This window comes from Canis aureus, chromosome 5 (assembly GCF_053574225.1).
Source record: "Canis aureus isolate CA01 chromosome 5, VMU_Caureus_v.1.0, whole genome shotgun sequence".
Classification (NCBI taxonomy): Eukaryota; Metazoa; Chordata; class Mammalia; order Carnivora; family Canidae; genus Canis; species Canis aureus.
The window spans coordinates 51,455,454-51,470,435 of NC_135615.1; the positions used below are offsets into that span (position 1 = coordinate 51,455,454).

At 35.7% G+C, this 14,982-nt stretch overlaps 1 protein-coding gene across 1 annotated transcript in view; it reads left to right on the forward strand.

Moving 5' to 3' along the window:
* CWC27 (CWC27 spliceosome associated cyclophilin) overlaps nt 1-14,982 on the forward strand; it is a 192,422-nt gene that overhangs the window by 24,473 nt on the left and 152,967 nt on the right. The window contains exons 8-10 of the mRNA XM_077897982.1: nt 5,470-5,549; nt 6,727-6,760; nt 7,823-7,977. Of these exons, the coding sequence (XP_077754108.1) occupies nt 5,470-5,549; nt 6,727-6,760; nt 7,823-7,977 (269 nt within the window). The remainder of the gene's footprint in view (nt 1-5,469; nt 5,550-6,726; nt 6,761-7,822; nt 7,978-14,982) is intronic.

Genomic DNA, 14,982 nt, shown 5'->3' on the forward strand with positions numbered 1-14,982 from the left:
GGCTTGCCCTTTATGTTTGCTCTCAAACCTGAAAAACATTTCACAGTGAAAAGACTAAGTAAATTCTTCCCTTTTTTGCCAAAAAAATTGCAACCTACAATCCATTATCATATGAATAGTATAAGCCTAGTGTTGTGTCATCATATTTCTCTCATCTGACTCTGTGCTGTATGATAAAATTATCAAATGTTTGTTCCTGACTCTCAAGTCTGTATCTCTAGGCTAGCTTGCTTTTCTTTTCTCTAGCTGCCTACTGACCATCTCTCTCTATTTGAATATCTCACTAGTAACCCAAGTCCTGGCCAAGGCTTAATTTATTATCTTTGTTTCTCAGACTTCTCCCTATTTTGTGACTTTTTTTTCTATCCCCTGATATCAGTATCCTCTAGAGAAGAATTTTAGATTCTGACTTTTTTCTTACTCTTTCTCTGCAAAACCAATTTGTTCCTTGTTCTACCAATTTTTCATCTATGACATTCTAAAATCTATTTTTCCCTTTTAATTTATTTTGCTACTACCCTTGCTGAGGCCTTCATTTTGAGCCTGGGCTGCTGCCCTAGTCTCTAGACTGGTCTCCCATCTCCTTGCTTTTCTTTCCCTTCCACTCATTACCATCAGAAAAGTCTTCCTGAAACCTCATTAATATGTCACAGTTACTCTGTTGACGATAGAAATAGGACCATGACCTTCCTCTCCTTTTACAAACTCTGCCCTTTAGTTTACTTCTTAAACCACCTAAAAACCACTGAAAAATCAGGTCCAACACTGTTTTAAAAATTAAAAATTACATTCTGGGATTCCTGGATGACTCAGCAGTTTGGCACCTGCCTTCTGCCCAGGGTGCAATCCTGGAGTCCCGGGCTGAAGTCCCACATCAGGCTCCCTGCATGGAGCCTGCTTCTCCCTCTGCCTGTCTCTCTCTCTCTCTCTCTCTCTGTATCTCTCATGAATAAATAAATAAAATCTTTTTTAAAATAAATAAAATAAAAATTACATTCTTCCATACCTCTGCAGACCTATGAAATTAGAATTTCCAAGGGAGGAGCCTGGGAAGCTGTTTTTTTAATGAATTCCTTGGACTTCTTATCAGGGAAATGTAGGAAACACTGTTAGCAGATCTAAACTATATGCTGTTCTATGTATATGTTTTGTGTTTTCCTTTCTGTATGTCTTTGTTTGTGTTCTTTTCCCTGCCTGAAGTGTCCCATCCCATTCTGGATGTCCAAGTGATACTTATTTTCAATACCTAAAATACCATTTTTTCTAAATGTCTTTTCTTAATTGTTCCTTTTTCCAATCTAACCTTTCTTTTGATACATTTTCCTTTTAAAAACATCCATTTTTTTTTATTACATAAAAAATATATGACTATGTTCTCAGTGTATACTGCTCAAACTTTATCTCCTTTTCTTTCTGCCTTATTAAGTGTGTAGAGTCCTAGGCTGAGTTCTTTCATGGTAAACTGTCATTTTTCAGTGGCAGTGGATTGAAGCAGAAATAGCATGGATTTGGAATCATATACATTCATATTGGCACTTCACTTTTCCACAGATACTCTGTGACCTTGGATAATTTAGTCTCTCTGAGCTTCAGCTTTCCTCTTTTTAACAGTGAAAATACCATGAACTATTTAGAGCTGTGAAATAAGGATGTGGATAGTCATTACTTCTATACAATATGCAATCTTGGAAAATGTTTTTGAAAGTCAAATGTCATACATAGGAACATAACTCTAAGTTATAATTTATATTTGATTCTCAGAGAGCTAAAGAATTATCAAAATCTGAAATCATTGAAGTTTATTGGCTTAGAGGAAAGGAAATTTCTCTAGAGGGCATGAGAAATTCTAGAGTGAATAAAAATGGAAGTATATTTTATTTATTTTTCTTTTGTATGGTTATTCAGACTGAGAATCCCTCCAATACATCTTACCTTTGGGGTAAAATGAAACCTTGGTAAGAAAAAGGAATACTAACCTTAATATTGGAAAAGTATGACCAATAAAAGTTAGCCTTACTATTTTTAAATGTATGTAATAATTAGAACCAAAGTCAAGTAAGTGTCTTTTACGACAACTAAGAACAATTTCCAGTTTCAGTGGTTCCATGAAATTAAATATTTCTAGAGGTCTTGAAAATAATTGTTTCATTATTCATTTACTTATCAAGTTTCTTTTTTCAGTGACTCCACAGTGCGTTAAGCTTTATTCCAGAACCTAACAGCCCAAGTTAATAATTGGTAAAGTCTGAATTGGGGCTTTACTTTATGTGAAAAGAGAAATAAGATAGAGTCCCCTCTGGTTTATGGATTATCAGTATGGGATTACAGACACTACTTCACCCCACTCATTTATTCATGACAAGGTGCCTCTCCCACATGGGTTAGCTTTCCTTCATTATTTTTTTCAGTATCTTTCTACTACCTGATAAAAATCTTTTAGAATAATAGAATTTTATAGCTCAAAGGGATCTAGTCCAACTTCCTTTCTTTATAGATGAGGAAACTGAGACTCTGGCTAAGTGACTTGCCAGACTGACTTCATTTCCTTTTTGATAGGATTGCATGATAGGAGGATGCCATAGTCACATATTTTGAGTTCCAGAAAGCACATTGTCAGAGTCTTTCATGGTATTCTTGTGGACAACGTGAGGAAATGTGATCTGGGAGATAGTAAAGTTAGATGGATTTATAGCTTATTGAATATTTATGCCCAAAGAGTGCTTCATTGTCAACCTGTGCGTGATTCTTTGAACTAGTAAGTTAAAGTGTAGTAGGAGTACATGTAAATTCTGTACTTTAGTTGAATGCAATCAGCCGAATAGGTATAACACTTAATAGCCCGTAAGCCCTAGTTGAATTATTTAGAGTAGGATCTCTGGAATAAGGAATTTGCATTTTGGGCGACCATATTTGCAGCCTTTTGTTCAATTCAGAACACATTTAGGAAGGAAGGAAGGAAAGGAAGGAAGGAAGGAAGGAAGGAAGGAAGGAAGGAAGGAAGGAAGGAAGGAAGGAGAAAGAGAGAAACTGACAAACTAGATGCATTCAGAGGAAGGGGGGAGGATCATGAGGAGAATGGTGATGAAGCCAAGAACTCCCACTGCCCATGGAGAATGCTTGAGGAATTGGACATACTTTGGAGAAGTAAAAACTACATAAAAATGTGATCTGAGGCTTCAGATGTTTAAAAAGCTTTTATGGAAGATGCCTTCCTTCATTTTGCTTTCTTAAATGATAGTTTTATTCAAATGTCTTTGCTGGTTTAAAGTTTACTCCTGAATCTTTGTATAATTTAAAAACAGATGTCAGAAAATATTTTTCGAGTGAAAACTTACAATCAGACAAGTAGTTTTCATGAGGCAAGTTAAACATTAGGTCCATTATAAAAGTATCTCAATAGCTAGATTTAAAAATAGTGATTAAGCTGTGTCACACTGACAGTGATACACATAGTATTTCTCTCACTGTTAGATATGCTAACATTTTTACCTCAAATCCTACACTTTAAGAAAGCTTTTTCTCACTTAGAAAGTTACATTGATAGACAAATACACCACTTTTGAGAATAAAAAGTAAGAATACTTTGTCTTCTTATTTATTCCAAGAAATTAAAGTTTCCCAAAAAGTTGGGATCTGGGGGTAGACATGACATGAAGAATGCTGCAAGGCCTTTTGCACAGAGGTTGTAAGAAGTGTTGGACAGTCTATAAACTGTTTTGCCTCATTAAATTGTACTAAACTTTACTTATCTTTCTAGTTTGTATTTAATTTTAAAAGATGTTAATATACTTATATTCATCTCATATTTCTGCTGTAACTGTAATTTATTACGATAAATTTAGTGGCTTAAAGCAACACAGATTTAATATGTTACAATTCTGGAGGTCAGAGTCAGAGGTTCAAAACAGGTTTCACTAGGCTACATTTTGGGGTATTGGTAGGGCTGCCTTCCTTCTGTAGGCTCTGGGGAGAATCTCTTCCCCTAACTGTTCCAACTTTTAGAGCCTATTTGCATTCCTTGTGGCCCTTTCCTCCATCTTCAAAGTCCTTTCCTCCATCTTCAAAGCCAACAATAACCCACAGAGTCTTTTTTTTTTTTTAAGATTTTATTTATTTATTCATGAGAAACACAGAGATGTGTGAGAGAGAGGCAGAGACACAGGCAGAGGGAGAAGCAGGCTCCATGCAGGGAGCCTGATGTGGGACTCGATCCCGGGACTCCGGGATTATGCCCTGGGCCGAAGGCAGGGGCTAAACCGTTGAGCCACCCAGGGATCCCCCATAGAGTCTTTCTAAGCTTTATCATTCTGAAACAGACTCTCCTGCCTCCTTATTTCATTTGTAAAGACTTTTGTGATTACATTGGATATACCCTGACAATCCAGGATAATGTCCTCGTCTCAGAATCCTTAATTTACCTGCAAAATCCCTTTTGCCATGTAAGGTAACATATACAAAGGTTTTGAGGACGAGGTGGTAGACATCTTTAGGGGGCCATCATTATACCTACCAATCTCTTTGTATTTAAACTAAACTCTAGTATACATGGTAACAAATTGTTAATAGTTCGTTTTTAGTTCTAAAATGTAGAACTAGGATTGGTTGGATGGTTGGAAATTACACATAGATTATTTTTTCTCTAATTAGAAAACTGTCCAAAAATAGAAGACATTTAAAAAGGAGTGATTTTTGTATGTGTCTAAGGTTATAAGCTCCCTTCAAGTGTTGAGACACTGGGTGACTAGTTAGCAGTGAGTCCAAAGAGATTCCTGCTTTGGGTGAGAGACCACATTAAGTGGCCTATAAAACCTTTCTTTTTTAAACTATTAAGCTTTTCTGGTTCTGTGCTAAAGGTTAGAGAATGTAATAGGGCTTTGAGAGAAACAGAATACATGTTTACAGGTAATTCTGTGCAATATCGCAAGTATGTTTGAAAAACAGTTGTGTGTTGGGATTCCTGGGTGGTTCAGTGGTTTGGTACCTGCCTTTGGCCCAGGGCGTGATCCTGGAGTCCCGGGATCGAGTCCCATATCCAGCTCCCTGCGTGGAGCCTGCTTCTCCCTCTGCCTGTGTCTCTGCCTCTCTCTCTCTCTGTCTCTCATGAATGAATAAATAAAATCTTTAAAAAAAAAAAAGCGGTGTGCATTTACTTCAAATTACTCTTGTATATTTTCTTCTAAGTTTTACTATCTGGGTCAAAGAATTAGTTTAATTTTAGGTAAATCATACTGAAGATTCAGTGTTTGAAAAGGATTTTTTTGGAAGAAAATGTGTTTTTAAAATGTTTTCAATCAATGTGAGAGTTAGCTTCTTATTTATAAAGCTCTAATTTATACTGACAATTTCAGGAACATGTATCTTTTGCTAGCCATATTTTACAAGTACTAGATTTAATGTAAATGTGTTATTTATCCTTTTGAAAGATTTATTTCTTCCTCACTTTTGATTATATCCTACATTTTTTCCCAGAGCATGAAGGGGAAAAGCAAAAGTAGTCATGACTTGCTTAAGGATGATCCCCATCTCAGTTCTGTTCCAGCTGTTGGAAGGTTAGTATGCTACATTATTTTCTGGCTCAGGTATTTTCTTGCCTTTGTAACAAAGTGATCAGTTCTCTCTCTCTCTCTCTCTTTTTCATTTTCTTTTTTGAAAGATTTATTTATTAGAGAGCGTGTGGGGATGGAGAGGGGGCAGAGGGAGAGGGTGAGAGAATCTCAAGTAGACTCCCCACTGCATGCAGAGCCTGGTGTGAGGCTCCATCTCACAACTCTGAGATCATGACCTGAGCAGAAATCAAGAGTCAGATACTTAACGACTAAGCCACCCAGACGCCCTGGTCAGTTCTTTTAAGTCCAATTTTTTTTAAACTCAGACAAAAAACGAAAGCATTTTGGTGATGGAGATAGCAGAGCTTCTAGCCTAAAGGAGGGAAGCACTCTGGCCCTTTCATCTATTTCTGTTGAACTAACTAAATTTAAAATTAACTGCTAAACTTTTAAATCTTGGGATTGTTTGAATAGGAGTTTGCTTTGAAAATTTAATGTTTAATTCAAAGTTGCTTTGTTAACTTTCTCTTTGAAGCATTTTTGTGCCTGTTGGTACGATGGGTAAACAAGTCAGAGTTGAAAGGTTTTGTGTAGAAGTCACTACATTTGAGACCAATTCACTGAGTAGTTATTTCTTACATATTTTAGTAGTTAACAGGAAAGTGTCTGAATTGCTTCTCCTTGCAAAGTGAAGATGTTAAATATAATTACACATGAAATACTGAGCTGGTGTCTCAAAGGGGGATTAAAATGCTATGGCTCTGAGTTTAGCTTATTCTCAAAAATTCTATTTCAAAAAAATCTTTTCTTAATATCCTTGTATTTGAAGGATTTGATTTTTTTTCAGCCAGACTACATCAAGCCAACAGAAGAAACTGTTTACTGCAGTACTTTGTTCATAAAAAAGCACCGTTGGTTGTTGTTTGCTTTTTTTCTGTTAATTCTAGTGAATTCATATATGTGCTAATGAAGCATACTTCTTATTCTATTTATAAAAATGACTCTCTTGAAGAATGTTTCTATTTATTCCGCAATGCCATTCTGAAATTGCTATGTTGAAATAGGTTCTTGAACTTTTGATCCCAGCAAAATATTCTAAATGTGAATAATACTAAAATTTCAATAATTTTAGTAGTTTCACTTTGAAGCTAAAATTTATTTGTTTTCACTCTTTTTGTAGTGAAAAAGGTGATGCAGTAGGAGATTCAGCTAAAGTAAGTATTAATTTTAGCATAAATATATTTGAACAATAGAAAATTCAAAATGTTTATAAAAGATTATTTTTTCCTTAAAAGGTAGTGTATGTTACTTTTATAATTATACATTTAAAATTCTGAAAAAAGTCTAAAAATTTGAGAAAGTAAATCATTTATTTCGATTGGAATATTTCCTTCAAGTGTGTGGGTAGATGTGTATTTCCCTAAAAAACTGAAATCTTATATGTATATGAATTTCTAGCCAATTTTTTTCTCCCCCTCACTACTTGAATGCTCAAAATTCAGATATCAATTATTTTTGTTAAAAGTTTAAATGTTGCTACATGGATATCCATTTATCATAGTATTCTTTTATATACACAATTCAGAGGATCCTCCTTCAAGACTGTGGTGATCTTTATTAGTTGTATTGGCTATTAAAGCTGATAGAAAAGACCTGAAGGAGATGAAAGAGCAAGCAATGCAAATATATGGTATATGGGTGTTTAGAGATGGATTGAGCACTAGCTCCAAAGTTGGCTCATGTTCCTGGCCTGGAGCTGTAGGAGACTATGTCAGGGAGGTACCGATTGTAGAGGGTTGTGAGTGAGTTGGTGATTCACTGAACGATTCTGAGAAGAGGAGTAACTGGTATGACGGGGAAGATAGGAAGGAATCTCAGCTTTCTACCTCGTCCTCATCTACATGAATTAATCTCTGGTTCAGGTCAGTATGCTGGCAAACTGCCTACAGAAGCCACTTTTCCCACTGGGAAAGAATAGAAATGTAGATAGACAATATCCTGGGTGACACACAGGGAGCACAGCCCATGCTGCACAGAGGGACTCTGGGTGAAGTAAGCAAACACCTCTTACTCAGGTATCCCCTACTTACATAATTGGCTTAGAGCAGACCCCAGGAGTATTCCCACCTGGAACAGATTCTTTAAGCCCTCACTAATTCAAGACAAAACAAAAGGCAAAACTGGCCTAGCCTGCAATAAGGAGAGTCTGAAATGGGTCTCTGGAAGTGTAAAGAGAGATGGGATGCCTGGCAAATACTCCATTTCAATTTCTACAGGACGGAGAATGTGAAGGTGCAGAGCATGATGAATATCTTGATGGTGATGAGAAGAATCTGATGAGGGAAAGAATTGCAAAAAAGTTAAAAAAGGACCCTAGTGGAAATGTTAAGTCAGCTGGAGAGGGAGAAGTGAAGAAATCAGTTAGCCGCAGGTGAGTCAATTACTGTGCTTCTAGGTATCAGTTTGTCTTTTTATACTTCACTTCAAATTAGCATCGAGTCCTCTATTCAACTTATTTTTTTAAACACTATTTTCATAATGTTTGATATGTATACTATTTGTGTGTTAGCCTGTTTGGAGGCCTCAAACAGACCAGTTTTAAAGTATTTATAGCACTGGTCCTATGAGTCAAATTCTACTTCATCTCTCTCTAAATCTCTTTTTTAAAAGCCTCTATAAATTTTTATATGTGGGGTAAACAATATGTTAGACGTGGAATGCTATGTTTGTTTAATGCCAATATGAACAGTAATGTAGAGAATGAAAAGAGAAGCCCTCAGATTTAGGTAAAATTTGTCAAAACTGGTTATGAAAGTGTGTGGGGGGGTCTGAAAACATTCTTAAATATCTTTTCAAGTCTGATTTATACTGTATACCTCTCCTAATCTCAGTGGTATCATAAAAGAAATTTAAGTGTATGTCTGGTGATAAAGAGTTGTTGAGTTTGTGACTCTTGAAATTTAACTTAATTGAAATACTCTCCTTTATGATTTTATTATTACAACCTTATGGTATACATTTTAAATAATATTGCTTTAAAAAATGTTTTCAGGGCACCTGGGTCGCTCAGTTAAGTGTCTGACTTCGGCTGAGGTCATGATCTTGGGGTCCTGGGATGGAGCCCAGTGTTGGGTTCCCTGCTCAGCAGGGAGTCAGCTTCTCCCTCTCCCTCTGCCCTTCCCCTCCCAGCTCCTGTGTGCACTCTCTTTCTCTCTGTAATAAATAAATGAAATCTTTAAAAATATTTTTTCTTTGGATCACCTACATTTGGAGATAATAATAGACATTACTACATGTAAATAATATTTTTTCATCTGTTTCTCAACTTCATATAGAAAACTTAAAAGAAAAAAACTTTAAAAAAATATATTTCCATGTTGTCATTGCTTTGGTCCCCCAATTTTATCCTTTATGTAACCAGAAAAGTAATTCCCAGAAGTGTCCACTGATGTTAAAAACTTTTATATTCAGAAATAATATTTAAGTATAGTAGATTAACTTTGGGCCACTATTGACAATATTTAGTGCTACACATCACATCAGCTCAGTAACTTTAAGTCAGATCACATATACATTCAATATTTTCTCTCTCTGGTTTAAGACATGCACTTTGATTTTTAACAACTATGAATTTTTTAAAGATTAGCTTTATAATGTGGCAAAAAATACAGTTTTAAGTTTTTTAAAAAGGTTTATTTATTTTTAGAAGGAGAAAGCACACATGAACGGGGGTGGGGGCAGGAGCAGAGGGAGAAGGAGAGAGAGAATCTCAAACAGCTCCACCTGAGCATAGAACCTGTTGCAGGGCTCCATCTCAAAACCCTGAGATTATGACCTGAGCTGAAACCCAAGAGTCAGATGATCAACAGGCACCCCCATTTTGAGTTTTTAATAAATGAAACAAATAGTTGTTATATTTAAGTGCTTAAGTCATCAATTTTACTATCTTATTGATTTTAATCGTTTCCAATACTTATATACCCTGTAATCTGTATAACTTATAATTTAGCAGAGCTGAATTTTCTTTTTTTTTTTTTTTTTAAAGATTTTATCTATTCATGAGAGACACGGAGAGAGAAAGAGAGACAGACAGACACACACACACAGCCAGAAGGAGAAGCAGGTTCCATGCAGGGAGCCCAACGTGTGGGACTCAATCCCGGGCCTCCAGGATCAGGCCCTGGGCTGAAGGAGGCACTAAACCGCTGAGCCACCCGGGCTGCCCTGAATTTTCTTTAAGAACTAAATAGAACAGATGTGAGGGCTATCTGGCTTGACATCTGTCACCCCATTGATCACCAGGGTTGATTGAGCTGATCTGGCTGGCTAGGCGGGTGTCCCCTTCCTCACCGTTCCATGTGTGTCCCTCCTGAAGCTGCACACTCAGTCGAAGAGGATGACCGTCCCCGATAGAGGAGGACCATTCTTCAGTCAAGGGTATACGAGTAGCTGCACTCCCCTGCTAGAACCTAACAAGCTTTCAAGTTCTGTTTGCAGGAGAGTGTAGAGTAGTCAAGCTTCCAAGACTCCAGATGCATCCAAATGAGGTGCTGCATATGGCAGTCTGCCTTTGTTTAAAACAAAACAACTAAAGCTTATTTGGTAAAATTTGCCCTAATAAATGGTGAAAACACCAAAACACCTATTTTTTTTTTAAGATTTATTTATTTATTTGAGAGAGAGAACATATGCACATGAGTTGGGGAAGAGGCATAGAGAGAGGGAGAATGAGTATCTCAAGCAGACTCCCTGCTGAGCTGAGAGCCTAACTCGAGTCTCCATCCCAGGACCCTGAGATCATGACCTGTGCCAAAATCAAGAGTTAGGATGCTTAGCCAACTGAGACACCCAGGTGCCCTCCAAAACATCTATTTTTAACTAGATTTTTAACTCTTCCGCCAGATTTTTAGTATTCATATTCTTTCTCCCTCCTTCATCCTACCTCTCCTGCCTACAATCAGAAATAAAAAGAAAAAATGAGAACAGGATAGAGTAGAAAGTACAGAATTTCAAAGGGAAAATAATTTTTCACTCCAACCTAGAAATTTTCATGCTTGTGTCATGACCACTTGAGTGCAAAAAATTCCAAAATTATTAGTGCTTTTGGCATAAAAGCTTAACTCTAGTTCAAGTCTCAAGTTAATTTTACCTTGAAAAACCAGAAAAATCTCTAAGAATCTTAAAAAATTATAATGGGATAAAAAAAGATAGTTAAATTTAAAGGAATATTACTACTCAGTCTGAGTTGAATTATAAGGGCATAGCTGCCAGCCAGATAGGATGTCCATTCAAATATCCAGCCTTTTCATCTGCATGTGCTAGAAGTAGTCCATTATCCTTCAGTCATTTTCCGATTCAAGCAATGGATTAGCCTACCAGCCCTTTAGGCAAGGAGTATAATTTTACTGAAAATTTGTGGTATTGTTTCTATTGGTAAAGAAACAACTAGACCCTGTTAAAGCTGTTTATCACTTTGGATGTTAAATCTACAAGCAAGGTTGTTGTGTACTTCACATGTAAGCTGGGGATGGTATTTAACAAAATGATTTCAACAAATTTACAGAGTAGAATCTTTTCCTAAGCAGGGAGCCCTGAAATGGTGCTCGATCCTAAGACACTGAGCTGATCCCAGGATGCTGAGCCAAAGGCAGACACTTAACCAATTGAGCCACCGGGTGCCCCGGGTCCCTTTTATCTTTATATCCTGAGTTTAGTCTAATAAGCAGATGGTTCTTAAAGTTTGTGTAATGAGTGGATTAATAAGTGAATGAATATAAGTGATACATTATGTGATGTATACATGAAATGGTTTTTCATCCTAACTGCCAATTAGATTCACTAAGGAAATGTTCAAAGAAATACTGATGGCTAGGCCCCACTGCCATAGATTCTGAATCATTTGGTCTGAAGTGAAACCCGGACACATTCTCCTTTTTAACTTTTTAGATTTTAATTGAAGTATGACATGCATACAGAATTTATTTCACAGTGCATGTATCTTAACTATACAGGTTGCTAAATTTTTACAAACCAAATATACCCATATACCTATCATCCAGATCAAGAAACAGAAAATTCCATCACCCAGAAGTCTCTTTCTTGCCCCATTCTGGTTACTTCTCCCCTCACTGCTTTTCTAACTTCTAAGAACAGATAATAGTTTAGGGTAACAATACTTTGTAAAATCTCCCCAGATATACTAATGTGCCTCCAGGTTTAAGAACTCTACTCCCCACCACAGACATACTCCCTTGATTAATTCTGGGCTAGAGAATAATATAAAAGTGGATTTAAAAAAAATCAGTGTCACCTCAGTTTTTGCAGCCTAATAGTGATAAGACATTTATATCAACTGAATTTAGTTTTAATCTTTGAAAAACATAAAACAGTAGGTATAGTGGGACTCAATTTCATCAGAAATAAAATATGGTATTTGAGTATTTCTGATGTTTTTTTTTTTTTTTTTTTTTTTTTTTTTTTTAGAATATGTGCTGCTAAAGACTTAAATCAGTGCCTTTCAATCTTTTCTGTACATTTAGATCACCTGAGAACAGGCCCCACCTCAGACTAAGTCCATCAGAATTTGTGGTATGGGACCTTAAGTTTAAGAAAGTACCCCAGGTTATTCTAATGTGCACTCAAAGTTAATTGTAAGTTTGGGATTATTTGGAGCTGGTCTTTTGAAAAATCTATTTTAAAATTGATGGTAAAGAATTATTTTTTTGCCTGTAGGTGGAGCTCAACTGCTGCAAGTTAATCCTATAAGCCAAATTGAGTTGTCTGCCCTACTATTTTTGAATATCTGTGTATTGATATGTAATAAATAACCAGAGAGTATAATCAGATCTAACAAGCAGACCAAATAGTTAGAAATCAGTGGTTTGTTGTGATGATTATAGTCATTATGGAAATTCGGTCTTTGTGTAACTTTTATGAATGTATTGTGATTACTGTTTTAAATTATTTTCATCAAATCGAAATATAAATAAAAAAATACTAATACATACCCTCAAATTATAATCATCAAACATTTGATAGAAATGTTTCAAGGTTAACTAGAATGTTATTAGTTTTGGTGTTTGAACAGTTTCCCATTTGATCAGCTATATTCTGTTTACCCATCATATTTAGTTGACCTTCTTCATAAAACAACTCTCTTATTTGGTAAAGTTAAGTGGAATTTGTGTTTTAGTTATGACCTGTATTAGTTGACTGAATATGAAATATGATAACACCAGGAATTTAGATATGGATATTGAAGTTGAAATTGAGATTAAAGATCTAATGAGTTGGATTGAACTTTAAATTATGAAGCAAGGAATAATGTAGTTATAAATACCTCCTGAGTATATTCCCTGAGGCCTGGGTGGACACCCACATTAGATGTTGCCAATTTTCCTCTCTCAAGTCTCTCTTTGTTTGGTTTGACATATGTTACTAGGATTTCTTATTTCTCAGGATTTCTAGCCTTCTCAAAAGCATCTGTAACCTTTCTCTCAGGTTGGGGAATCTCTTAGTCTTAATATGATTAGACCTAGGAAGTACAGATTCAAAAAAATAATACAGTATTTAAATTTCAAAAATTTGGAAGATAGTATGCATTTTTAAATTATAGCATCAATTTAAAAGATAATAACAAAGGTTGAAATCCACAGATATTTTAACAATCCTATTTGCACCATTAGAATTTGTCATCTCTAAGAAGTCCCCCTTTTCCTTTCATTAGAACATAGAACATTTACAAGCAAGGAGTGCATTAACCATTTAAAGCATTTCTGCTTCCTTTTACCTTCTTTTGCTCTGGGATGTACTGAAGCGAATGGTAAAAAAGAAGAAGAGGAAGAAATGTGAGTTCTATGTAGTGGGTATCTGGTCTCTGAATAAAGAAAATTTGCAGTTAGTATTTCTCTGGTATGGAGTAGTAGTGGTTGAAATACTGTATTTTCAAGAAATATTTGGGTTTGCCAGTAGATATTAGCTTTTGAGCCATCCTAATTTTAACAAAGTTTGCGGTAACTTGTACTAGAACTTGACATTTATTTGTTGATTGATTTTATTTATTCATGAGAGACAGAGAGAGGCAGAGACACAGGCAGAGGAAGCAGGCTCCATGCAAGGAGCCCGATGTGGAACTTGATCCCGGGACTCCAGGATCATGCCCTGGGCCAAATGCAGGCGCTAAACCTCTAAGCCACCCAACTTTTATTTTTTGTATGTTCTTTCCTAAGCAGTCATCCTGTTCTCAAACATGTTACTATTGTTGCCAAACACTGCAAGAACTGCTATGTACCAGACCGTGATAGATTTCAGGAACATGAAAATAAAGGAGAAATGATTTGTCTGCAGACGTTCATAATATAGGGCAAAAATGAGATTATAAACAATTAATTACAATTCAGTATGTCACATGCTCTAAAAGACATGCATGTAAATTATTATGGATATTAAGTAGGCAATATATATTTCTGGAAAAGTTCAACATACCAGGTCAAAAAGAGTTAATGTAAAATTGCCATTTCTGTAAATCAAGAATGGTCAAATATCAGCAATTTCATAAGTCACACCCTAATGCTAATAATATAAACCATTATTTGGAGGCATTATTGGAAAGAAATAACATTTTAGCATTAAGTTCAGCCCTTTAAATTAGTGTTGTATAATCCCCCAGCATAAACTTGATGGTTTATTTTACTGCCTTTACCTATTACATTTAAATTTTTGGAATAGTAACAATTATAAACCATACCATCATTTGGCATTTTTGGCAAGATTCCATTTTTCTTCTGTTTGGGTCTTTATAGCAAAGATTTTTGGATATTCTGAACAAAACTGTTTTGTGGGCTATTTGAAATAAAAAAAAAAAAAAAAAAAAACTTTTAAAATGCCCAGTTAGTTCATTGAGAACCTTAATCCACATCCAAGAAATAACCTTCAAAATAAAACAAACAAAAAAATCCCCAAACTTGAGTTATATATTTAAGAAATACAGCAACCCTACTGTTTTTACAATTATATTTCAAATGGCAGACAGGAAGCAGTGAACTGCACATGTGGGGGAGTTTCTCCTGTCAAAATGGAGGAGAGGTATTTGCATCTATTTAGAATGTATTGATTTCTCTTACCCTTGAGAGTTCTGTTCCATTGATCTGGTAGTATCGATTGTTTTTGGAGAATGGAATTGCACATATGAAATGTAGTGTCAAGATTATGTGCAAAAAACATTCTTTAAGTTATTCAAGCATTTGAGGAAGTGTTCTCTACCCTGGAACAAATCTAGTCATATTGAAGAGTTTTGAGACTCATTGCTTTCTTACTTTCATTGTCTGTACATTGTGAATTCACCTATAAATTAAATTGGCAAGTATTAGGGGCACCTGGTTGGTTTAGTCAGTTAAGTGTCCAACTCTTGGTTTCGGCTCAGGTTATGATCTCAGGG